Raw genomic sequence first — 26,927 nt, 5'->3', positions numbered from 1 at the left:
TTCAGAAACATTATTTGTTCTCTCTCTGTTGAAACAGCAACGCCTCCACAAGTCTCTGCAGATCCAGTGCAAAGATGGCATTTTAAATTCATTCAACGCTTTCAATTTATGTGGCGCTTCAGCAAGCTAGATCCACTATCCTCAGTGAACACAATAGTCTTACATGCCAGTAATGTCACCAGCCCTGTGGTAAAAGAGGAGTTACCTGCCAATGGGACACATGTGAGAAGAGGTAACGTTAGCAGAATCTCAAGAACAAAAGGTAGATAATCACTCCCACAGCAATATTTTCCCCTTGTTTTCCAGAAGCTGTAACTCAGAATGTCCTAATTTGTAGCTAACAATGTGTCTGTCATCATGTATTGCCATAGTGCTTTGGTATTGAGTTCATTCTGCATTTGACAACTTTGCACACGCGTGACACTAAAGGACAAGGATGTAACTTTGAACAAGTGTGACATTGTGTTGCATGATTTCATTATAACGCACTCAGTCTGGGTAACGCCTGCATGTGAAGAGATTTCACCAAAGCACACCAAAGACATGCAAGGCAAAAGATCTAATGCTGGAGGTTTTTAACATTTCAATCAATAAAAAATTGAGGAAAATTTCAGCAATAAAATAGGTTAAATGGGATCTCTAATCAGACCCTCTATACGTTTAATAATAAATATATTAATATAACATACGTTATCACGAGCATTCAAATGGGCAGATGTATCATTGCACAATACTACATTTGGTTTGCACATAATGTGGGTGGTACTGGATCCATCTAAGTAGTAATGAAAGTGACCTGGTTCAAAATGACGAGCAATAGAGATGCTCCCTCTGATAGAGATATACTAATACATTATGGTCTTAAAATTCAGTTACAGTTAGAAACACAGTAGTTTTAAGAACAGGTGACACAAACACAAAAACTGTGTTCCAGTTTGCAAAACAGCAAAAGCGTGCTCTAAAAGGTGGTGTTGTATTCTCAAAACTCTTCATACAATCACCAAAATTACATAATGATGTCTCATGAGAAACTACTTGTAACAAACCCCTCACTCAAGACAGAAAAAATTTACAACTTTCTTTTTCACACACAGGTCACAAGTTCACATCAAACAAAACTGAAAACAAAATAAGAAAAATATTTTAGGCAGCCTGTGTACTTCTCCACATCTTCTCTGTCATTTACATTACACCGTAGTAGACTTTCATCCACATCACACCACACCTAAGAGACACCCACTTCATTTTCCAAACTCCTACATCACAGCTGGATTTTCTGGTCCTTTGGCTTAGCTTTTTTTTTTTTACACACTTAAGGTAACCAATGTGGTCTGTCCCTTTACATGTGACTACATACTGATTATGGCAACAGAGAATGAGCCAACACAACAGTAACCAATTTGTCCTCTTTGGGAACAAGGTCTATATTGTAAGCAGAAGACTGTAATGTGCAATCTGCTCATGTGTTAAATGTTATGCAAACCATGCATTCTACTCCAAGTGGTAAGTGTGTTAAATAACTGTGCTGAAAGTACCAGAAATCATTAAAAATGTATGAATTTGTAGTATATTCAATAGTTGGCTGAAGTGAACAGTAAACTGCATCAGTTAAAGTTAAACCTAATTTACAGCGGCCTCTAGTGGCAGTGAAGTGTTTGTACAACATTTAGACCATTGGCTGTATGCTGTAGGATCATTTTGGGCATTAACCTTCTTTGGAAACAACCTGCACCTACGCTACGGTATAATGACCGAGTAACAGCAGACAGATACCACCCTATCAGCACCTTACAAGGTCATGCAATACGAAAGCATGGCATTAAGTTATACTTTATTAATTTTGATGGGAGAATGTATCCTCTTCATTTGAACCATCCTAACCAGCAGACACAATGAAGCAGGGGCTAAAATAAAACCTCTGGAAACAAATACATAAAATCTCGACCTCAAGGTGATCAAGGCAACAGTCCAAGACTTACTGTATGCTCAAAACTTAAAACTATTTAATGTAATAATAAGATAAGAAAAGCAGGAAGTTCTTCATTTGAGAAGCTGGAGTTGTCAAATGTTTGGCATTTTTGCTTGATTGAAATAAATGGTAAAATATAGTTGCAGATTAATTTCCTGTTGATCAACTAATCGATTAGTGGACTAATTGTTGCAGCTCCACAGTGCAGCACCTGCAGATCAACCATAGTTTTAAGGCCATTGTCTTGCCACAAAGCGATTGCAAGAAAAGCTTTACAAAATACAGTATTTAGTGTTCAGCTTGTGCTTTTGTCGCATGCCACCAACCTGGGCCAAAGCACTACAGGTGCTAAACTTTGGCTTGGCATTTGGCTTTGACTAATACTGTTAGGATGACATTAAGTGAGAGGTTTCTGCACACCTACTGGGTGATTTGAATACCACAAAGGCCCACCCATTGTACAAAACAAAAAATGTCATTGAGTTATAATATAGTTTAGAAGGCACGTTATATACACGTAAATCATGATTCTTATGCTTCAACTCCTGGAGAAAGTGTACATAGCTCAACATGCTTGGAGTTAATAACATTAAGAGCTAATTTAATTGATAAAAGTGAGCTCTGAGGGGCTGCACTGCAGGGTTATGACTCATTTAGCTTCACACATTCACAATTGAGTGGAAACTACTAAAAAATCCTGAGAAACTGTTATTGTAGACACGTAGGTGTCTAAAAAGGGTCTTTTGAAAGGCATAAACCATCTCTGGTGTTACTGTTTTGAATCATCTCAGTACTGAAACATATATGTTTTAGTCGTGTTGTGAGTAAATGTTAAAAATGATTTGAGCAAGTAGGTGCGTTGAAATAATAATACATTTTGTGACAGTTTCAGTAGAATACAAACTATTTGGGCAAGAAGAATATATCTGTATAGTTCTGTCATTTTCTTCAACCGAAAATTGATTTTGTCGCTTGTTCTTTTAAAAAAAACTCTTATTTTATTTGTCTTTCTTCATTTAGGTGACACAAATATGACAAAATTATTATTCAAGGAAATATTTTTAGTTTCCTGTTGACTTTTTTTGTTCTCTGGTTAAGTATTGCATATTCATAGCAGCAGTGTGGATGTGGTGGGAAGGCACCACACAGACACCGCTTAAAAAAAGGTCTGAAACCACATCCTTAGTCACGCCACTGCTGATGATGACAAACCGGAACATTGTTCCACTGAACGTTCTCACACAGACGTCAGTGCATTAGTGACTTTGTTGGCTTGTTGACTGATTAAGTGGCTGCATTTAAATAGAATAAAAAAGGTAAGATGGTTAATTCTTTAAATTTATTGAACGTGCGATCAAAAAATGTTGATGAAAAATGTGAAAGATGTTTAGCTGGTTTAAAAGATAATTTGTTCATTTCATTACCCTTTTAATTCTGACTAGTAAACATCGCTCTTTTATGACTGTATATAATTATTGGTGTTCATGCTAATGATGGTGTTCATGGTCGATAGCTTTTTTGAGCCTTTGTGTTTTTGGTAACTTACTTAACCTTTTAACCAATTTAGCAGCAAATCCCAGAGGAAGGATGAATCTTTTTATTTCTTTTAGAGTTGAATACTACCTTTTCTTTAACTACAAAAGAAATGTATAACGAGTATGTCTTTATTTAGTTTCAGCTGCTGTGGTTCTTTTTGTCTCATCTGCGGCTGATAACTGGGTTGTCCCCATGGCTCTCAGACCTGTGTTCTTATTGTTGCTGTGGTACCTCACTTTGTCTGTTCATAGAGGTAAGTTGATTTATCTAATCAGTATCTTTTTCTTGTATTGATATGAATTTCTAAAGGTACTTCCCCACATTAATGTACTCCATTTAAGATTAACTTAGTATTTTACTCTTATACATTGTTGTGTGTTTATCTTGATGCTGTGGCCAAGTTTTCTTAACCTCAATTGCCTGTGTAAACAAATAATTTAAAGGGTTAGACGTTTGTAGGCATCATTGTTGAATATATAATAAGTGCAGTAAGAACTGACCGCACTTTTCTTTTGTGCTGCAGTCACGTCTTTGTGCAATGTCACCTGCTCGACGGACTTCAAGACTTCACTGAACTGTTCCTGCTCAGACTCTCTACCAACCTATTCATATTTGGTCGAAGTCATATGCAGGTACAAACTGTCTGTTGTGTCGCTGTTAATATATATATATATATATATATATATATATATATGCTTCATGTTGGTGCATCATACTGTATGTGGCTTCATCTTAGCACAACTAGCTTTTATTCAAATGGTATTCTGGGACCTAGCTGTTGATTTTCCCCTTTGAATTACAGGATCTCCAAGTTGGGTTATTTTGAATATTGTGCTCTTATTATAATATTAGTAATAATAACACAAGATCTTGTGTCGTCAGTTGTTTTTGCCTTGTGGGCAACTTTTTTGAAAAATTAGTTGCTTTGATAAAATGGAAAAATTGCAAGGTGCCAAATAGATTTTCGACCCCAAGGATGGTCTTTATTGCACCTTCCTCAGAGCTTTGCAGAAATCAGAAATTGTCATCAGAATGTTTTCAATAATAACGTCCTTCACTGATGTCATAATGTGAAATTTATTTCATGTTTTATTGTCATTGGTGTAAGGAGTAGAGCCCAACTGTTATTGATGTTTGAGAGTTAAAATGTTCAATAACTATGGGCTACATGCTGTTAATCGTTTATTTTAAACATAAAAGTATGACATTTTTAGAAAAACGATCCCTTTAATTTGGTTATTTTAGGCTTGCGATCTAACAGTTGAAAACTAAACTCGTAAGGGCTGTAAAGAACACTGTTTCTAAAGAGACATTTATGAATTGGAGCTCATCATATACCTGTACTGCATCAGTCCTGTTCTTAAACAATCACGTGGAAACTACAACCTTTGGCGCTGAGACGTCGACTGATGTCACATAACAATGATTACAACAAACTGTTTATCTGTCATAGGGATGAAGAGCTTGAGGTTAATGGCAGCTGTGAAGTCAAACCACCTCAATCCTGGTGCATAATGTATCCGAAAAATCTTGAGGAAAATCTTTATGATGTTGCAGCCGTTGAAACCACATGCACTGCTACAGTCAGTCAGGTATTGATGAATACCAGTGAGTCATCCAGCTGGTCACTGTGCAATGTGGGTAAGTTATACTGAGAATAACTGCGTGAATTGACATTCCAGTGTTCGTCATTTCTGCTGAACAGATAGAAGGATAACACAGAAACAGACAAAAAGGTCACAGATGACAGCAGATAGATCGCTTATGTTCAGTGGCATTAAAATATGTGTGTGAAAATGGTTTGTATGAAGTTAAATGTTAATTTATCTTAATTCCAGCATTAAGATTATTTTACATATGATAGACATGTGTAAAACATGTTCCCTCTTATTAAATACAGCCGTTACATTACTGTAACTTAAACCATTTTCTGTTTTGTTTGAAAGTTCAGAGATGACAAGAATGATACTGGCAACTTTCCTAACTCGCAAACATTGTCGTTTTGGCAGCAAACCCCCTCCCACCTGCTTTACCCTCCAGATAAAGACTAGAGCTAAAAATAATGTTCAACTGTCACTCGTGGTGTAAAGCATTGTTGGCACACACACATTTTCAATTTCATAATACTCCCCATGACCCCTTGGGGCTTAATTTTTTACAGTGAAGCCTCTGCCTCCTATCGATGTTAAGGTGACAAACACTGACGGATTCTACAACATCACATGGAGCCACACCAACGCAGAAGACTGTCTCACATACAGAGTGCGCATAAGAGAAAGCAAAGACTTGTCAAAGGTATTATGTAAGCAAAAACACCTAAAACAAAACCAAGAGGCTGTTGCAGTACATTATTGTCGATAGTCTCTGCTGAGGACTCCCATCCAAATCTGTTTCAATTCCTTTCTTACAGGGTCCAGCGCTTACCCATTCATTGACAGTAAAGTACATTGAGCTAGACCATAAGAACCTGAAACCACATGCCAACTATACTGTGGATGTTCAGGCCAAAATGTGCCCTGGGAATGTCTATCGTGGTCCATGGAGCGAGTGGAGTTCCGATGCAGAATGGAGGACTAGAGGAACTTCTGCAGAGATTGAAGGTAAAAGAGCATGGTATCTTCCAGCCTGGAGCCATGGTCTAGTTGCCTTTTGTCTCATGCTAAATCAGACTGTTGACGCCAGTCACTGGTGTTATTCTGTTGCGTTTTCATGCTTCAAACCATCATACAAGTGTGTGTTTCTGCATTGATCCTTCACATAGAGAAGAAACAGGAAGCGTAAAGTTTATCATATCATTTATTTCAGTACATATTTCATACCCTGTCTCTCCTGTACAGGAATGTATGGCTGCTGGTGGTACATCTCCCTGTCCGTCGTTCTTGTTCTTGTGCTCCTGTTGCTGGGTTATTCACAAAAACCGTGAGTATTGTAAACACTGGAGTTACTGTCTTTTTCTCCAAGTATGAGAATTAGTTTTTTGTGAAGCACGTGTGACCCCAGTGGGATTTGAGCTTTAAGCACTGAACCTTGATGCTTTTGGTGCTGGGTTACCTGCAGAACTGTTCTCTTGATTAACAATTTCAGTGGTCCACCTTTTCATATTTCAGCAAAATACTGTTTGCCACTTGATAACGTTTACCATGATATCTGCTTTTGGAGAAGCTTGCAGAAATGAAAATATATTTAGACTGAACCAACTCGTATCATAATAGAAAGAAAATGTGCAAATCATATTAAAGGTACATTTATTTTGAATTTACACATAACTGAATCTGCATTTTCTGCACACAAAAAACTTAGCAAAGTGAAAGCAAATGAAGTCTTAAGGTCAGCAACACTTTGTCTTCCAGTAAATGATTAGCAAAGCTTTACACTGCTTCAATCTACACTTTCCTGGCATCACCTCCCACATATAGGGAAACCACTGCAGCACTGTACGTGCAGCGACACATTGCACTGAAATGGCTAGCAGACATAGGAAGTCATGCAGAGCATCAGTGTCTGAGAACTGAGAGCACCTCACTTATTAAGGGCACACAGTGACAAGAGAAAACACGCAAGCTTAGAAAAGTAAATTAAATTAGCACTTCCACAATTTTCTCTATGTTTCTAACCAGTTTAGAGGATGTTACAGGATGATATCTTCTGTGAGCAATAATGATTTCAACTTTTGGTTTTGTTTCAATGCATAACTACGCTTACAAAAGTTCGTTCCAATGAATCTCATTAGTAATATGCAGTCTGAATATGCTTCGCAGACATCTGTGATATTCATTCTCAGTGTGAGATAAACTGAGCTAAAACTAATCCTACTTTCAATGACGCTTATAGTGTTCAGTTTTTGTTGTTGTTTTAGAGAGATGTTCTCAACTTTATGGTAATTCTGAAGTTCCACCGGATATCCCTCATCTTCTGCTTTCTTTGTCTTTATGTTAAACCCTGGTCTAATAGAGGAACAGCAACCAAAACATCTGAGCTAGCAAGCTAATGTTACACACTAAAATTGGCACGTTTTGAAGAAAGTTTAGATGCAACAAGGCAGGCTTCCTTGGTTCTTTCGGGGAATGATTGTTAAGATTTACAAAGAATATGCTTATGGCATTTACTCTCTTACTGGGACGTTTTGGGACCTATTGGTGGGGATTTGCTATGGACATATACACACGGTGATTCACTGGTAAGAGCACATTACGTTTAACCATGTATCCAGCTCATTTATATAGCTCACGTTACTGTATTGTGTGAACAGTTAACTTCATTTAATATTGTATGTGACATTTTCTATTGTGGGGTGCAAATGTTCCACCTAAACAAGTTCCTTTCTGAAACTATTTTGCAGAGCCACGTGCGCTGCGTCCGAAGCTTAGCGCCGCCTAAAGGGCTTTTCAAATGGGGAGCCGGGTCACTGCGCTCCTCATGTGAATTAGTCTCTTTGCCAGACCATCCTCCATACGCTGCGGAGGAGGGTCTGGCTAGTCCACACAGCACTCCGGGATGGGAGAAAAACGTGCTCTGGTTTATTGGCATTTTTTTTTAAACCAATCACAATTATCATGGGTGGTGCTAAGCTCCGTACGGAGCCGCTGCAAAATAGCCTCGGGAAGGAACTTGTTTTGGTGGAACGTGTACGTTCAAAAGTTGTTTTAGTCGTGCGACAGAAAACCCAGATTGGACAGATAGTCTAGCTCGCTGTCTGGATTTACCCTGCAGAGATCTGAGGAGAGTTAACCACAGTCCTCATAAATGCACCGGAGTTTAAAATTCCAACACGAAGAAAGCAGAAGGTAGTGGACATTGGCGAAAAGACATACTTCCGGCGGAATTTCCTGTGGTACTGGAGCAATCCTGGAAGTGGAATGTCAAGGATATAGACTACATGTGAATAGACAGGCGGACAATGCCCTGTGAGTAAAAGCCAGGCAATCAATGTGTAGTAACCATGGGGATACTGTGCACTACTGTATCCCTGCCGTACAACTGAATGAGATTAGCTGACTGTGGGATCATATTGCCTATCCCTAATCACAGGTCGATTTATAAAAAAGAATAGTGGCAATACTAGTCTTTCCTAACCACAGACTGTTATTGTTGATAGGTAAAGTTAGCTAAATTAGCATAGTAATAATTACAGATGGTACTCAAGAAATCCAGTCTTGTGCCGATGCTCTGACAAGCCAAAGCCCCACTGTCTATGTCCTGATAACTGTTTAGTTTTGTATTTTAGTGAACTCACAAACAACAAGAATCAGTCACTTGTTCATTGATTTGCACTGTGCGCCGCTCACGTAGGAAAAATTTCAAGACAATTTTTTCCTCTATTGCTATCTGGCAGGCGCTACAGAGCGCTCTATGCCCGCACCAGTAGGCTAAGGAACAGTTTTTATCCACATGCAGTTGCACTGATGAACACACTCCATCTCCTCTGCCCCCCACCACCCCAACCTGTGTGCTAGTGTTAACACATTATTCATTGCAAACTATTTTTATGGGTACAAGTGCAATTTGCATATCATGTGTAACTATATATTTATTTAACTTATTTTATGTATTTTAGTATTTTTTAGCTGTGGGCATCTCAGGTTTGTTCCAAACAATGTCTCGTATCTGTGTACAATGACAAATAAAGTATCTATCTATCTATCTATCTATCTATCTATCTATCTATCTATCTATCTATCTATCTATCTATCTATCTATCTATCTATCTATCTATCTATCTATCTATTCTATCTTGCAGCAGGTGCACGTGTGATGAGCACGAACGCAACAGTTGAATTGTGCCCACTTGTCGCGTCACTGCAACAGTTGAATAATAGATGTCATGTTATTTTTTTCCCCTTCTATTTCCATTCTTTTTCTGATACCGTTTCATATTTGTTTCAGGTGGTGGCAGAAAAAACTCCAGCGGATTATATACATCCCCAGGCCAGATGAGTTTTTCAAGCCCCTCGACCTCCACTATGGAGGGAACTTCAAGGTAAGAGAAAGCAAAACAAACGTTGGGCTCTGTGTGTAATTTCCAAATTACCCAGCAGGTGTTGCCCTAGAGGGGACTTTCAGCACATCTGGATCCTGGGACTTTCCCTTCACTTCACATTTAAGGCCCTTCATGATGTGAATGACTCAGTGTGCAGGGGCTTTAAGAGGCTTTCGTTTTTCACCTGTCTCATAGCCCGTGGGTAGATATTTGTGTATGACAGCCCAACCTGTTCCACCCCATAGGAAAATACCCTCAGTTGGTACACATCTTTGATGTGTCATGTCTCAAGCTAAAAACAGCCTGTTATTCACCTAATAGAGGCACAGGGTGAGAATGATGTGGTTAATATTTTTTATAGACTTACTGATTTTTTTAATATTATCTTTTTCATCAGCTTTTTACATTTTCCCCTAATGTAAATTCTTCATCCTATCTTTTGACACCCAGGGATAGACTGATTGTTAAATTCACTTATTCCTTCACTCTTACCTCACAAAAGAAACCTGAAGAAGGCTCAGGTTTCTTTTTTCTTCACTTTATTAAGGCCTGTGACTGAGCATCTGCTTGGCGTAAGTGCTCCTTAAAGAACAGCTGTTTAGCAGTTGAAACCCAGGAAAAAGGATCATGTTTTCTAGGTTTCAAACAAACTAAAAAGACTTTTCACCAACTTCAGCCATATATTTGAGTGTTGCCGTCTTATACAGTGAGTCACAATAATATCAGTATCATCAGGGGTGTCCTGTAGATGTTGTCTGGTATCCTATTTAACTTAATTGTACGATTTTTAGGGTAATCTTTTCCTGGTCTTAAAGGCCTTAAGGGTGAATTTTGGTATACAAGGACATCAGGTCCCTATTATATATGATTGCTCTTAGAGTTTTGTTGTTTTTAAATACTGTATCTGTTAAAAACACCAATAGTCACCCTTACACTATCATCACATTATCTTTTATGAAGTATTCTGTCAAAAATATTGTGACATTTGATTATGCAACTATTGCTCCTGAACAGACAGTTACTTGTGAGTGAACCACATCAAGCTCAGCCGTCCCCCATAGCTTGAGATCTGTGTGCAGTTACAAATGTTGGTCAGCAGAGTGCGCTACTGCTAAAAATAACAAAGAGATCATACTTTGAGAGAGGAAGTACTAGAAAGAAAGTGAATTAGTTCCTTATTTAGCTCTGCTTTCCTGTACTTTTCTTTATTATGCTATGTGCTGAACTGGGCCAAATGAGGAACATCTTATGCTACGCGATTATATTCAAAATACTTGTGTCCCTCAAGTGGCAAGGACAGCTTGTTTACAACCATAAAACAGAAATACAATTCAATGAATAGTTTATTCAAAATATGATGAGATAATGTCTAGCACAAAGGCACATTATGTCAGAATTTGTCAGAAAATGCAATTTTGTTTTATTCAATATTTTCTCTTTATATTATCTCTTTACCTTGGCTGTTAACAAATCTCACGGCTTCTGAAAGGAAAATTAAACTTGCTTGTTTTAAATGCAAGCGATATAAAACAAATGCAGAAGCAGATGACATTAGTTTATAGAAGACATAGAGCGCATGAGTAGGATTATTGATACAGTATGTGTATGCCTTTTTTGAGGGCTTCAGTGGATTTAGGAGCAAATTTGGTAAGTTTGTTAGTTTACAAATGACATATGCAACCACTTAAATTACATATTTCAGTTGCCAGATCTTTTAAAAATCATTGTTCCAGTTTGACTGCGTTATCTCACTCTTGTGGTGCAGACTGCTTACACTTTCTCAGCGAATCAGAGACGATTCAGTGATGCTGTGAGCTCTGTACCTCAGGATGTGGTGGCATTTGCAAAAACAACTTGATTCATGCTTATCTGGCCTGATCAGCTTGCTGAATGGGGACTATGTGGCTGCAGAAGGTTTACATTACAGCATGTACTGGACATGTTGGTGTAAAGCCATGGAAATCACAAATGTAACTTATTTGAGCACAAAACAAAAGAATTGTTTCATTTTATTACAGACTGCATACCTGCATACTTGCATTCTGTCCTTTATTTGACTGCTTCTTGTTAAATGCCTAAAATAGCAGTATTTTCAACGCAAAGTCAGAAAGTGTGTCATGTTATGTCTGTATGGAGCTAACTATTAGGTGTGAAAGGACTTTTACAATAGCTTAATGTTCAGATGTATCCTGCTGAACACTGTGAAATCCCCCATGTAATGAATATGTTTATGTACTTGCCCGGGTGTCTCACACTTCAAAGAAGTATTAGTGGTTAAAAACATCAGAACATCAGATAAAGAATAGTTTGATGAGGTGTATCATGTGTTTTTTTTTAGAAAAGGCTATTTGTCATTGACACACCCATGTCTGTCATTTGCTTTCTTTCAGAGAGTTTGATGGTAAAACCAATACCACCCTGCTGCTGCTTAGCTTAGCCTCACTTAGCTTACCTTAAAGACTGGAAGCAGGGGCAAACACCTAGCCTTTCCAAAGGCTAAAAGAAACCACGGCCTCCCAGCACCTCTAAAGCTCACTAATTAACACATTCTATCTGGCTGGTTTAATCCGTACTGAAACCAAAGTGTAAAAACCTTAGAACCATGCTAACAGTTCCTCCCTGTCTTTATGCTAAGCTAATGCTGGCTCCAGTTTCATATTTACTGCAGAGAGTGGTTTCAATTGTCTAAGAACACAAATAAGCAACTATTTCTTTAAGCTTGTATTGATCAGTTTTGCCATTTATTTAGGCCAATTATCTTCCATTTGCTCTGTTGCAGGAGTGGGTGAAGCCTGTATTCAGCGAGTACGATTACCTAACGGTCAACTCCCATGCTGAGATGATAAGCAAGAAGCAGCACGACGTCCTTCAATGGAACGACGAGAAACAAAGCTACAGCAAGGACAACGAGATGAAACAAAGTGGTCATTTACTCCACATGCTGCAGCCTCACAGCAACTCACTGCTGTTCTTTCACGACGGTGGCAGTTCCCAGGGCACCGGTCACTCCACCGGACACGTCTCCATCCACACTGTGACCCTGTCTGGAGAAGAAGAGTTTGAGGAGGAAGTTGGGTCACAGAGCTCTGCACAGACCCTCAGAAGTTACCAAGACGGAGAAAGCTTTGGCTCATTTGAGGAAGACAACAGAGAACACGCTGGCTATGACTTAGAGGAACTTCATAGGCAAAGTAGGATATTACCACAACATGAAAACCAAATATCGAATGACTTATCAGTGGAAAATATAAACTTTCAGCCACGTGCCCAGCTTAATGAACCAGAGAGGGTATCACTTGACTCGTTGGCTTTAAACGAGCAGTCAGAAGACGGCTACCCTCACGTGGACTTGGACACTATTGACAGTGGTTTTGGAGAGTGCAGCAGCCCTGGAGCCTCAGACTCAAACATAGCACAGCAGATGGACTCCAATTTATTTCATGAGCACACAAGCTCAAATTCTAACTACGTCAAACAGTGGATGATATGTAGCACTATTCAAGAAGACTGTAGCAAGTCAGAGAACGAACTCAACGAAACACAGTGATTAGCGCTGCTGATTAGCTGCCACAATCTCAGTTTGCAGTGCTGTGGGACACATATTTAACAATGGACATTATTGTTGACATTTTAAGAAAATACATGTAAATTGGAAGTATCTGCTCAGCATATATTCCTGTAAATCTTGAAATGTTAGTTGTGCAATGTAAATGTAAATAGTCGGATTTCTTTGTTTTTAAAACATTGATTGTGTGTTTTGCTTTTAAAAGACAGTTCAAAGAGGCAGAGAATGACTGATCATTGATCATTTAAAGACAAATAAATAAATAGAATTACAATTCACAAATGTAATCTTTTTATGATTTGCCTAATTTGAATGGAAAATTTAATTAATCAAGTTATATTTTGCTTTGTAAAATATCAATTTATACTCTCACAAAGCACTGAGAAAGTCAATTATTATGGGACACTCCAGACGCCATAGACATGCAACAAGGAATAAAAAGTTTGCATATTGCTTTGATTTATACTGCTAAAGGATGTATTTTTTTTTGTTCTTTTTTTTTGCCATTTGTGTCACTCAGCTTAATATTCTAATGGACATGCACGATTCATTAGCTTGTACTGTAGCACCAGCATGCATGCTGCCTTATCACGATGTCTGATAACGTCTGCTGTCCCTGCACATGCATTTTTTGAGTAACCGCTGTAACCATATTTGCGTTTTTTTGCAATGTTAGCAAAAGAGCAAACTTGGAGCAAATTGTTATCATCTGTACACAAGAAAACATTTTTTTTCCTGCCCTTGGCCTCATTTATCAGAAGAAAGTGGCGAAACAAAAGCTTTTTTACCTTCAGTTATATAGAGAATGTTGGGGGAATTTTGTATTTATTTTTTAACCAAATTTCTTGTTTCACATTTATATAGGTACTACGCATGAACAACTGTGGGAGTGCAGTATTTTACCATTCTATTGGGAAAAACAAACACTGAAAACAATACATATTTTTTGTGTTATGCTTTTCTGGGCCCATGCTGGTTAATTTTGCTATTCCAGTGCAACTGCAGTTATGACATTACACCCTGATATTAAATTAATTCACAGTTCAGGTTTTTTCCAGGCTCAGAATGGGCCTTGGGTCCCAATTCCTCTATGCAGAAAAAAGCCTGGAGTTTGAAGCTACTCATTTACCAGGTTCTGGTTAAGTTCATTAACTGATAATATCGAACAGTTAGAGGATTGTTCCCTACTCAAAGGGCACCTAATGGTAGCTGTAGTGGGAAGGGGAAGTGGGTCTCATTTACTTTAACAAGTCCAGAGTTTCCGTGACAGCTGATGGTCTCACGGTGTTGATTGTTGTTCAAGGGTAATTATTATTATTTTTCAACCTGGATCCTTTTCCCCCATGCATTTGTGTTTAATTAATCAATATCCATGACGTTTCACTTCTCGGATTTCACTCTTTTCAGCCGGATGTCCGTTACCTTCCGTTTTGTTTGTGTTGGAATTTTAAACTCCGGTCTATTTATGAGGACTATGGTTAACTGCTCCTTAGATCTCTGCAGGGTAAATCCAGACAGCTAGCTAGGAGAAGGGGGACGATGACGCTGGCTGAGACGGATTACATGGACTTTTGAAAGAAAGTGATAAATATTCACATGTACATTTATGTATATGTGAATCTGAGTTTTCTGTTGCACGACTTAAACAACTTTTGAACGTACACATTTTCCACCAAAACAAGTTCCTTTCCGCGGCTTTTCCTGATGCTTATGCCATGACGATTGTGATTGGTTTAAAGAAATGCCAATAAACCAGAGCACCTTTTTTCTCCCATCCTGGAATGCTGTGTGGACTAGCCAGACCCTCCTGTGCTGTGGATGAGGGTCTGGCAAAGCGAGGCTAGTGTCTAATACGTTAGGCCGGCACATACGGGTACTTCGCTAAACGTCAAGGCTGCGCCCCCTTTTGGGAGATAGAAAACAGACGATCCCTTAGAAGTCAATGCAATGTGACGTGTGTTTGGATCATCATTTTGACAAATGTGTGTAGATTTATTTCTTGTTAAACAAATGTTTGTTTTATACACATGGCTTATGTTTATTTTGTGACCTTGCCTGAACTTGAGTGTTCACAATACCTTAATAAATTACGGTTGATTGTCGTCATGTCCCCTCAGTCTTCCCCCGTATAGTCAATATCCTTCGCGTTCCACTTCCGCCGGACGCATGTATTTTCCATTTCCTTCCACTTTATTTGTGTTGGAATTTTAAATTCTGTGGTTTTATGAGGACTATGGTTAACTGCTCCTACAATCTCTGCATGGTAAAATGAGAAAGCTAGCTAGACTATCTGTACAATCTGAGTTTTCTCACGCACGACTATTTAGCAGCGGCTCTGTGCGGAGTTTAGCACTGCCCATGATGATTCTGATTGGTTTTGAGACTGTTCCCCGTATCAGTGGATCAATGACCCAATACGATGGCCGCATACTGCTTATGTAGAAATACATATTTGATTAAATCGCTATTGTTAGACTGAGTGTCGTCTGTCATTAATCTGTTATTAATAACAAACAGTTCGATCTATAGGCTGAGATTTAGTTGGAGTCTGATGCTGATGCACCAGACTTAAGCTAACGTTAGCTATCCACACACCGAAGCGACGCCGACTTGAGCATACGTTCTGCGTGTACACAAGATGTAATACGTTTCCATAAACGTAGGCAGCGCTAATCTGTATTGTCGCCCAAAAAATGAAAACCGGCAGCTGATTGGACAAACGAGTCTCTTGGGTCTGGCTTCTCACGAATTTCAAAGCCAGACCATAATGGTGGCTTTTTCAGAATACAATCTCATATTTTACGAAATGAATTCACCGAAACGTCTTTCTGAAAACATTTTAAGCGAGAAATGGGTCATGCAGTTGCTGAATCTGTCTTCATTTCAGATCGACAAAGGTCAGTTTAAAAGATTTTCATCAGATTTTAACAGTATCAGTTACAATATCAGTTACAGTTACCCCCCCCTTTACTTTTTGTGCTAAATTTAGTACACAGGGATGAGCATGACATTTATCTCATGTAATAAAATGCATGGCACAGTAATAAAGTGCATTAAGTTGTTTTAAAGTGGAATGACCAGCATGAGAGATATCTCATCAAACACACTAATTGTGTGAGAGAGAAAAGCATGCTTTATTCTGATACAAGAAACCTATTTTTATCTTCAAATTATGTGCAAGTTGTTCCATGTGAGGTTGGAAAGTAAGATTTCTATCTAACCAAATTCAAAGATTGAACAAGTTCAGTACTATTATTTATATGAGTTTGGGGTCCTTGAGAGTAAAATGCATTTTGTTTTTCATCATTCAGTACAGACTTGAGTTTATGCAGAGATGTCTGGCAGTATGTAATCTAGACATGGCTTGAGTTGGAGAATAGCTACATATGTGCATACAAGCTGGTAGCATTTACATGGATAGTTAAATGTACGTGTTGGAGTAATAATATATTAAAGTAAATAGTAGAATAGATAGTAGATAGTAGAAAATAATGGACAAAGTACAGAACCCTGTGGTACCCCCTTGGTTATTAAAAGGGAGATTAATGTGAGACCATCAGTACAGATCGCCTGTGTTCTGATCTACTCTCTTGGATGTTATTATAGAGAAATACTATATATTTTTGTATTTCAATTTAATTTTTTATTCATTTTTTTCCCCGTATTAACTGTTTTTATATGTTACCAATTTGTATGAAATTTTAACTGTCTTTATGTCTTGTGTAAAGCACTTTGAATCGCACTGCTGCTGAATTGTGCTATACAAATAAAACTGCCTTGTCTTGCCTTGCGCATGTACAAAAAACTAAACTGTGACGTACATCTTTCTGACTTCCTGTGCAGTGATAAGTTAAACCTCAGTGCTATCTCTCATTCACTGTCTAAGACATCAACAGCACCAGGACAGCCCCTAGGTAATAGCACTTTTCCATTCATACACATGGCAACTGTTGATGTTCTTGTCTTTTTTAAATAATGTAAACTAATGAAATATTATTCAATTTGTGAATTTGTTATATTCATGTCACCAGTGTATATTACAGAAAGATACATTTCTATGAATGTTGGTGTAGACTGGAATGATAAATGTCTTGTATTACAGAGAGTCAGTAGATTTAATTAGACATTCAAGAATGAGAAGAAATGTTTTATTCATGTCCACAGTGTGATACTTACATCCATGGAGACATGAAGTGTTTGCCGTTCATGTTCGTGTGTTGGTGCTCCAGTATCCTACCTGTGACCATCTGCATCAAAGGTACAGCTCACATCCTCTGAACTTCTTCTGTGGGAAATGCTTTAATAAGGCAACTTGTGGCATATCTCATCTTGTGATCGGTATTCACATGATCAAATATTCTCCTTTGTATGATTAACTCTGCCCAGATAACTTCTTCCAGTAATCAACCACAGTAGGAGGGGAATTATTAAACTATGGAAAGGTCAAGTTGTAATTCATACCATCTCTGTATCATCAATATCTGTCTGTCATTTGTGATTGACATTTTGATTGTGCTGCTGGTGGAAAGTCACTAAGTACATTTACTCAAGTGCTGTGCCTTAGTACAGTTTTGAGGTACTTTATTTGAGTGTTTCCATTTTGTGTAACCTAATACTTCTATTACGCTACATTTAGGAGAAATGTATTTTTTACTCCACTGCATTGATCTGACAGCTGGAGTTGCTGGCTACTTTACAGATTTTTATTTAAAAAAAAACATTAGTTTATAAAATACTATACATTTTTTAAAGATTAAACCAGAGGTTCCAACCTTTTGGGCTTTTGACAGCAGTGTAGGATCCCCTTGTCAAATTTCAGATATCAGTTTTTAGCAGTTTCATCAAAGAGATATTTATCCTTTAAACTTCTGAGATAGTTTTATTTAAAATAACTGTTCAAGGCCTAAAGAGGTAAAATGATCCAATGTTTCATAGAATTTAGGAAAAAGATCAGAATACTTCTTGCACCACTGGATTATTCAGTATTTGAGTAACTTATTATGTTGTGTTGTACACATGTACAGTATGTGATGTATGTGACAGCACACAATTGTGTAACTTTAATACATTTTGCAATATCATAAATTGTGTCAGAATTTACATCACAATTATCTTTTCTTTCCACTTTCATCCTGTAGTTGATGGATACTCATGTGTGACTGCCTTTTGGAACTCAATTACTTGTGTCTTGAACATCACTGGTAATCCCGTGGGACTATCCAACACCACCTACAGCCTGAAATTCATATAGTAATTGTTCTTCTTGCAAATGTTACATTCTTCTTACAGAAATTAATGTTTGTGTTTGTGCCACACAATCACATGTTAATGTTTTGTTATTGTTTATTGAATTGTAGTGAAGAAGAAAAGATTTCCTGCCCACTTGTGGAGACGAATCACAGTTACAGCTGTGTCTGTAAGATCCGGAAAGACTCGCATGTTTTTTCAAGTTATGATGAATATGACTTGAAACTTTGTTATGAATCTGGCTGTCAACCTTTAACAGAGAATTTTCAACCAAGACAGAACAGTAAGTATGAACTAATTTAAATGAATAACTGATTGTATGTGTCTGAGTGACTTACATTTGTTGATGTTTGTGTTTCTTTGTCGGCGTGATATTGTACCCATAAAATTACACGAAATGTCATGAAATTTGGATATTTCTAAAGCACGTATCTTCATTAATCAGTTGAGATACTGAACAAACGGGTTGTGCTTTTGCAAAATGTGCTGTATGTATTGTTATTTTTTTTATATATGTAGATATGCTTTGATACTGTAAATGTTTGTGATCAGTTGAGCTGACATCCCCGCATCAACCTGAGGTCCAACAAACACCAAAGACTTTCAACATCACTTGGAAAAGTGGATATGAAGACCATCAGTACTTGTACGATTGCCTTGACTACGAACTCTTACTTCAAACATCTCAAAGCACTGAGAACAAAGTAAGAGCCATTGTTATATTGTAACCATACAATTAAATTAAAACTATGTTTTGCTATAATAAGATCAAACAATAATTGTTTAATTCTTTCAACTTTTCCTCAGATTCTTCGTTCCAATTCACTCAAGGGGTATGCATTGATCCAAAGGTCAATACTTAAACCAAGTGCTACATATTGCATTAAAGTGAGATCTATACCTAATAGTAATGACTATATAGGAACTTGGAGTAAATGGAGTCCATCGACATGCTGGAAAAATGAAGCAGCAGAAGGTAAAGTGCCCCCTTTATTTTGTATAAAGGCTTTGTGGCTCTGACTGTCAATAATGCATGTACATGTACTGATATAGCAGTTTCATCAAAGAGATATTTATCCTTTAAACTTCTGAGATAGTTTTATTTAAAATAACTGTTCAAGGCCTAAAGAGGTAAAATGATCCAATGTTTCATAGAATTTAGGAAAAAGATCAGAATACTTCTTGCACCACTGGATTATTCAGTATTTGAGTAACTTATTATGTTGTGTTGTACACATGCATAGTATGTGATGTATGTGACAGCACACAATTGTGTAACTTTAATACATTTTGCAATATCATAAATTGTGTCAGAATTTACATTACAATTATCTTTTCTTTCCACTTTCATCCTGTAGTTGATGGATACTCATGTGTGACTGCCTTTTGGAACTCAATTACTTGTGTCTTGAACATCACTGGTAATCCCGTGGGACTATCCAACACCACCTACAGCCTGAAATTCATATAGTAATTGTTCCTCTTGCAAATGTTACATTCTTCTTACAGAAATTAATGTTTGTGTTTGTGCCACACAATCACATGTTAATGTTTTGTTATTGTTTATTGAATTGTAGTGAAGAAGAAAAGATTTCCTGCCCACTTGTGGAGATGAATCACAGTTACAGCTGTGTCTGTAAGATCCGGAAAGACTTGCATGTTTTTTCAAGTTATGATGAATATGACTTGAAACTTTGTTATGAATCTGGCTGTCAACCTTTAACAGAGAATTTTCAACCAACACAGAACAGTAAGTATGAACTAATTTAAATGAATAACTGATTGTGTGTCTGAGTGACTTAAGCCCGAGACACACCAAGCCGATTATCGGCCATTGGACAGTCTGGCGAGGTCGGTGACTCAAGTCTGTTCGGTGTGTCCCGTGCCGTCGTCCGTCTGAGGGGCTGTCAGCCTTCATTTTGGCCGACCTGATGTGTTCAGTCGGAGACAGGGCAGTCGGGACTCACCCGGAAATGGGGAGCGGAATGAGCGTGACTAGAGTCTCTCAAAATCTGACAACATTCTTTTAAACTTTGTCAATCTGAAATGAAGACAGATTCAGCAACTGCATGGCCTATTTCTCGCTTAAATGTTTACAGAAACATGTTTCAGTGAACTATTTTAGTACAATATGAGATCGTATTCTGAACAAGCCGCCATGACAGTCTGGCTTTGAATTTCCGGAGAAAACAAACCCATGTGACTCATTCGTCCTATCAGTTGCCGGTTTTCATTTCTTGGGCAACAATACAGAGTAGCGCCGCCTGCTGCTATGAAGACGTATTACGTTTCTCAAGTCGGTGTGTTCCGAGGCAGTTTTTTGGACCTCGGGGACCCGACTGATCATTCCAACTGGCTTTTCTGTCGACGGTCGGCCATCTGGTTGGTGTGTCTCGGCTATTACATTTGTTGATGTTTGTGTTTCTTTGTTGGCGTGATATTGTACCCATAAAATTACACGAAATGTCATGAAATTTGGATATTTCTAAAGCACGTATCTTCATTAATCAGTTGAGATACTGAACAAACGGGTTGTGCTTTTGCAAAATGTGCTGTATGTATTGTTTTTTTGTTTTTTTATATATGTAGATATGCTTTGATACTGTAAATGTTTGTGATCAGTTGAGCTGACATCCCCGCATCAACCTGAGGTCCAACAAACACCAAAGACTTTCAACATCACTTGGAAAAGTGGATATGAAGACCATCAGTACTTGTACGATTGCCTTGACTACGAACTCTTACTTCAAACATCTCAAAGCACTGAGAACAAAGTAAGAGCCATTGTTATAAATAGCCATACAATTAAATTAAAACTATGTTTTGCCATAATAAGATCAAACAATAATTGTTTGTTTAATTGTTTCAACTTTTCCTCAGATTCTTCATTCCAATTCACTCGAGGGGTATGCATTGATCCAAAGGTCAATACTTAAACCAAGTGCTACATATTGCATTAAAGTGAGATCTATACCTAATAGTGATGACTATATAGGAACTTGGAGTAAATGGAGTCCATCGACATGCTGGAAAAATGAAGCAGCAGAAGGTAAAGTGCCCCCTTTTTTTTGTATAAAGGCTTTGTGGCTCTGACTGTCAATAATGCATGTACATGTACTGATATACATGTAAAGTCTGCTCTCTGCTGTCTTAAACTGTGTGAGGTCTTGTTGTCCCTGAATTGTGTGTCTCTGTGTCATCAAGAACAGTATTGTATATTGTGTGAACGATTTGAGATTTGAAACAAACCTTTTCATCTTTTTTTTGTTTCACCACCTTCGTAGAATAATACTAATAACTCACCCGCCACCTAAAGAATGTACTGTCATTACTGTAGTATGACTCATTAATTCTGTATAATTTCATGAAACTTTCGCAGAACAAGATTATACATTAGTCATTTTGATCAAATCTTTGGGCCCAGTGTGTGTGGCTGTTGGAGTCCTGCTGTTTGTATTCTACAGTCCCGCTGCAAGGTAATTCATCTGTTCTTTGAAATGTTGGTGAAAGGGGAAATTTAAGATTTTCACAATCATTGTAGCCTGCTCTTAATAATGGTTGCTTGCCTAAAAAGTCAAATTTGATTTGATTGATCTGATCTGTCATGATTTGTATGACAGACTGAAGATAAAAACTCTGTCCAAGACACCATCGCCTGCCCCTTTCTTCCAACCTCTATTTCAACAACACGAAGGCAATCTCCAGGTGAGGTGTTAATGCAATGTCCTCTTATCCATTATCTGTCTTGTTGTCTTATTTAAGTAAACCACTCCATATATCTGTTTTTAACAGTAATCATATTTAGTTTCATTTCAAAATGACTACAGTTAAAGTATCCTTGCACAACAATAAACAGAAATACACAGAGGGAGTCTACATGATGTGCAAATGAAAGCACAACATAAGAAATAAATTCAGCAACTAATCAACTAACTAATTACTGTGTTAGTCAATAACTAGTCTCACTTTGCCAGACCTTCCTCCACAGCACTGCAGAGGAGGGTCTGGCTAGTCCACACAGCATTCCATGATGGGAGAAAAAAATGTGCTCTGGTTTAATGGCATTTCTTTAAACCCATCACTATCGTTATTGGCGGCGCTAAGCTCCGCACCGAGCCGCTGCAAAATAGCCTTGGGAAGGAACTTGTTTTTGTGGAACATGTGTACGTTCAAAAGTTTTAGTTGTGCGAGAGAAAACTCAGATTGGACAGATAGCTAGCTGTCTGGATTTACCCTGCAGAGATCTGAGGAGCAGTTAACCAGAGTGCTCATAAATCCACCGGAGTTTAAAATTCCAACACAAAGAAAGCGACAGGCAACGGACATCGGCGAAAAGACATGCATCCGGTGGAATTTCCTACAGCACCGGAGCGATCCCGGAAGTGGAACGTCGAGGATATGGACTAGTCAATAACGGGTTATTATGGATCCCACGTAACTTCTAGACAAGTTCCCCCCTACGAAGCAGCCCGATTGGTTGGGGTTAGGCATTAACCTTGAGTGGTTAAGGTTAGGATAGCCGATTGGTTAGGGGATAGGACCTGAACAAATCGGGTTACGTTATCTTGTGTAAGCATGGACGCCTGGCCAGTATTAGTATGCGAATGCTATTGAAGGGCAGGCCTTGCCTTGAAGTTGCGTGGGTTCCACAATAACGCATCAATAACATATATGAGGCAAAAAACAACAGAGATTGCCAACTAGCATCCTGGTTACCAAAAGAGTTTGTGTAATAATCTGAGAGGGAATTATCAGCATGGTTAAAGAGTCTGTAGCATGCTTCAGTGGAAATGAGTCATGCAACTTTATCACCTAATGTATCTCAATGCTTCTGAATTGCAGAAATGGCTTTCACCTCAACACCAATTTGTGCTTACATACAAAACTGAGGAGAACTTGAGAACTGATCCTGTGATTGTTGTGCCGAAACCCATTACAAAGGACCCGGAGGAGAACCAAGACTTCCACAACCCGCCAGTAATACAACTGGCATTCCATCAGTGTCAAACCTCCTATGTTGGCTTACCCGGGATACATGAGGCCTCCACGCCCATAACTACGGTCTGTCCAGGGGACATGCCTTACACTCAGCTCCCTTGCTCTGTTTGGGGGGTTGGCATTAAAGAAGTAGAAGTTGTCTGCACTCCGCCTGAAGATTTCTTCAACATGAGCCGTGCGGACTCTGGTTGTAGCTGTGAGGACCTGACCCAAAGCCCAGAGTGCAGTTTACCGAACAATCCTGTTGATGACAGTCCACCACCATGTTATTGTAGTGATTACTGCATTCTCAACAAAACCGCAAAAGGTTTTGCTCCTGTGTTAATGTCCAAAAGAAGCAACCTAAATGTTCCATTTGATTCCCTGCAAGAGTGCGAGAGCTAAAAATAAGAAGTGATCCTGTCGGTTGGTTTGGAGAAAGCAAAATTTACATTACGACTGGTCACAATGGCTTTATATTGCATTGCAGGGAAAGGTCATAATCAGACAATGCTTGCATGCCCTCGCACGTACTGTATGTTATGTGTTCCAGATAGCACTTTTTATCACTTGAATTTCCTACAACATCTATGAACCATTTGAATGTACCTCATTACCTTTCTTTTTATGAAGAAAACATAAACACAACACATTTGCAATACCGACTGCAGAATGTCATGACATGCGTTATTTTCACATCAGCTTTTTATGAAATTTTTTTTTAATGCTTAGCCTAATGTTTTTTAGTTATGTACTTTGCCTTCAACTTTTATATGAAGTATGTAATCTCTGAGTTGAAAAATCCAACAAAGTCAAATGAGTAGCTTTGCAATTGTTTACTGGCTTGAGAGAGATGTTTATAGTTATTTGCTGGACCAGCATCCATTTGTGAATTCTTGCACTGTTGGTGTTGATCAACTAAAAACATATTGCCTGGGTGAGGCCTGTTGACAATGTTCTTTAAATGAATAGAATGGGTCAGGATGTACAATATTTCTCCAAGAGGATCAATAAAGAATAATCTCAATATGAATGTTTCTCTATTACTTTCTGCATTGATGTTAGCAAGTAAACACATCAGTGTTTCTTCAGGCACTATACTGGTAAAGAAGTGGATATATTTTGTGTCTTTTGGATGGCAGTAGCTCAGTCTGTAGGGAGTTGTGTTAGGAACTGCAGGGTTGCTGGTTCAAGTCCCCATATGGTATGAAGGACCAAGATGGATTGGTAGCTGGAGAGATGCCAGTTCATCTCCTGGGCACTGCCAAGTTGCAGTTGCAGCCCACTCACTCTGACATCTCTCCATTAGTGTGAGTGTGTGTATTTCAGGCCTGTGTGTAATGACAACAGAGTGTAAATTGTAATTTAATAATAAAGAGAATTATTTATATGGTCATTTTATGCTGTAGGTCAATAGAAATCTTTACAATATTTAATTTAATATTTATCTTCATGCTGTAACCCAGGCCATATTTGTTGGAGTGGGATGTTTTAAAATAATTAAACAAAAAACACAGTCAGTTGGCAGTTTATACACCTAGCTGAAACCAAGGTTATTATAGTTTTGCATGTTTCATTATTTATTTTCTTTATTTTGTTTTGACTTTTTGTTTTCAATTTCAGTTTGGTTTTAATTAGTTTTTAAAGTGGGTTTGCTAGTTTAGTTTATTTTTTGTTATTTTTAGTTTTAGTGTTAGTTTTAGTGGGTTTTTTTTAATATGTGTTATTTGTCAGGGGCAAGATACAAAAAGGTCAGAAAAAGTATTTTGTAATAATAACTCAACAAAAACATCATACCATTTTAGAAATATGTATTCACAATGTATTCAACAATAACACCAGTACACAAAATGTACATATGATGAGCACAAATATGTAAACAGTCTACACAAGACGCCGCAGTAAGAGCAAAATGTGTACGTGACGTGTGCCAGGAAAAAAACGAAATAGCCAGGAGACTAAAGAAGACATACATAGGTGTTTTGAACTTTGGTTCGAGCAGTGGCGGTGCCTGGCAAAATTTACAGAGGAAGCCAGTGAGCTTAGTATGGAGATCATATTGCCTTATGATTACATAATGACTGACTGAATGTAATTTGAAGAGTATCACATAACAATTGATACTAATCTATTGCTGAAATTTCTTTGCGAATGTGTTTTTTATAAATGTGTTGGCAAGCGTTAGCAAATCTCACCCTCATCACGCCTACCCGCATGTAAAAACGAAATGCTTTTGTCACGTCACTTCTGATGAAAAATAAAGTTAGCGGGAGGGAGTAACACAAGATTCAATATTCCTTTATTTGTCATTTTTATGCACCAGCACTGCATAAAAACAAAATTGTATTTCGCACATCCACTACTCAATAAAGAAGTCAACACAAGGCACTGTCATATCTTAGGGCACGGAGCTAACTTTACGGTAGAAAGATTGAGTAACATTAGTAGTACTGTTTTAACATGAATTTAAAATTGACATCCACCAAGTCAAAATGCTTCTGTTGTCATTAATTGGCTAATTCTTGTTTCCTAACTGTGTCAAATGTGTAATTCCAGATCCTATGAGTATAGGCACAGCCCTCTTAGCCTACGCTATTGGGTTTATCCCTTCGCGCATGCGCAGTCGTGAAGATTTTCTTTCCCACCCTTGCGTCCAGCACAGGCTTTACCTACGTCCGCAGATACTGTATATAAACAGAATGGACCCGTAGCTCATCTCCCAACATCAGCTTTTTCTTCAGCTAATGTTATTGGAGCAGGTGTATCAGATAATCCGTTATTCTGACAAAGCCTGCCATGGTAATGACTTGGCCTAATTTGTTGCGAGGCCCAAGTCATGATTGTAGACGTGCATGGATAGAGAGAAAATGCACATGATTGACAATTTATGGGACGCACGTGGTCCTCTCAGCCACCCAGTGTAGGGGGGGTGAGGACCGCAGGCGAAGCACACATGCAGCGGCGCATCATTTCATGATTGTAGGCATCCATGATTAGTGAGAAATTGTATCATGATTGACAAATTATGGGACGCCCGTGTCCCACCCAGCACCCAGTGCAGAAGGGATGAGGACAGCAGGCAAAACACACATGCAACGGTGCATTGAGTGTGGATAGGACAGAGTGGGTGATGGAGGGCTCAGACATATCACGCAGATAGAACCAGATGAATGGGCATGGGGATGCTCAGGAGGCTGCTGCGCAGATGTCGGCTACTGTCATACCCCTAAACAGGGCTGCCAACGCCGAAATTGCCCTCGTAGAATGCACTCGGATGCCCTGGGGGGGCTGCGCCCCCTTCGCGTTGTAAGCCTGGGTGATAGCTTCGCACAGCCAGTGAGACAGACACTGTTTTGAAAGGGCTGCCCCTTGGGAGTGTTCCCTATACAAACAAACAAACAGCTGCTGTTTGCCTTATGTCCGCCGTGAACTGTCCGCAGATGGGACAGTTCCAAGGGACAATGAGGAGTTGAAGAGGTTAGTAAGGTAGGGGCATAGGACGGGGAGGCAGGACTTCAGGAGCGGAGCAGGGAGGAAGTCAAGGGAGCAGGTCGTGGGTTTGGAAGAGCCTCCTCCACAAACAGCCGAAGCTGCGTAACGCGCGGCCAGAGTGGAGCCCGTTTGGACAGCAGCTCCTGGACGTACACGTCCCCACC

The 26,927-nt window shown here is 38.6% G+C and overlaps 2 protein-coding genes across 5 annotated transcripts in view; both read left to right on the top strand.

The window, feature by feature from the left end:
* Window positions 1-15,157, top strand: part of il21r.1 (interleukin 21 receptor, tandem duplicate 1) — a 57,020-nt gene extending 41,863 nt beyond the window's left edge. For 2 of the 4 annotated variants that reach the window (XM_039807347.1, XM_039807348.1), the window contains exons 2-9: window positions 3,642-3,758; window positions 4,029-4,137; window positions 4,959-5,146; window positions 5,667-5,800; window positions 5,916-6,105; window positions 6,343-6,424; window positions 9,389-9,482; window positions 12,262-15,157. In XM_039807347.1, coding sequence (XP_039663281.1) covers window positions 3,698-3,758; window positions 4,029-4,137; window positions 4,959-5,146; window positions 5,667-5,800; window positions 5,916-6,105; window positions 6,343-6,424; window positions 9,389-9,482; window positions 12,262-13,029 — 1,626 coding nt within the window. In that variant the 5' untranslated portion in view covers window positions 3,642-3,697 and the 3' untranslated portion in view covers window positions 13,030-15,157. Of the gene's footprint in view, window positions 1-166; window positions 263-3,189; window positions 3,286-3,641; window positions 3,759-4,028; window positions 4,138-4,958; window positions 5,147-5,666; window positions 5,801-5,915; window positions 6,106-6,342; window positions 6,425-9,388; window positions 9,483-12,261 lie in introns of those variants that run through there. The other 2 variants (XM_039807349.1, XM_039807346.1) reach the window with 2 other exon arrangements.
* A 1,777-nt stretch (window positions 15,158-16,934) lies between these two features.
* Window positions 16,935-24,298, top strand: LOC120561732 (cytokine receptor common subunit beta-like). The gene is made up of 13 exons (XM_039804949.1): window positions 16,935-16,961; window positions 17,212-17,305; window positions 18,186-18,297; window positions 18,405-18,577; window positions 18,847-18,998; window positions 19,102-19,270; window positions 19,653-19,764; window positions 19,872-20,044; window positions 20,917-21,068; window positions 21,175-21,343; window positions 21,674-21,770; window positions 21,915-21,999; window positions 23,137-24,298. Exons 2-13 carry the CDS (start codon window positions 17,236-17,238, stop codon window positions 23,674-23,676), a joined length of 2,004 nt encoding a protein of 667 aa, XP_039660883.1. The 5' UTR covers window positions 16,935-16,961; window positions 17,212-17,235; the 3' UTR covers window positions 23,677-24,298.
* The last annotated feature ends 2,629 nt before the right edge of the window (window positions 24,299-26,927 follow it).

The sequence above is a fragment of the Perca fluviatilis genome, chromosome 7, assembly GCF_010015445.1.
Source record: "Perca fluviatilis chromosome 7, GENO_Pfluv_1.0, whole genome shotgun sequence".
In the NCBI taxonomy this organism is placed as follows: domain Eukaryota; kingdom Metazoa; phylum Chordata; class Actinopteri; order Perciformes; family Percidae; genus Perca; species Perca fluviatilis.
Note: the sequence above shows the minus strand (reverse complement) of the source record. Positions and strands in the feature narration are given on the sequence as shown.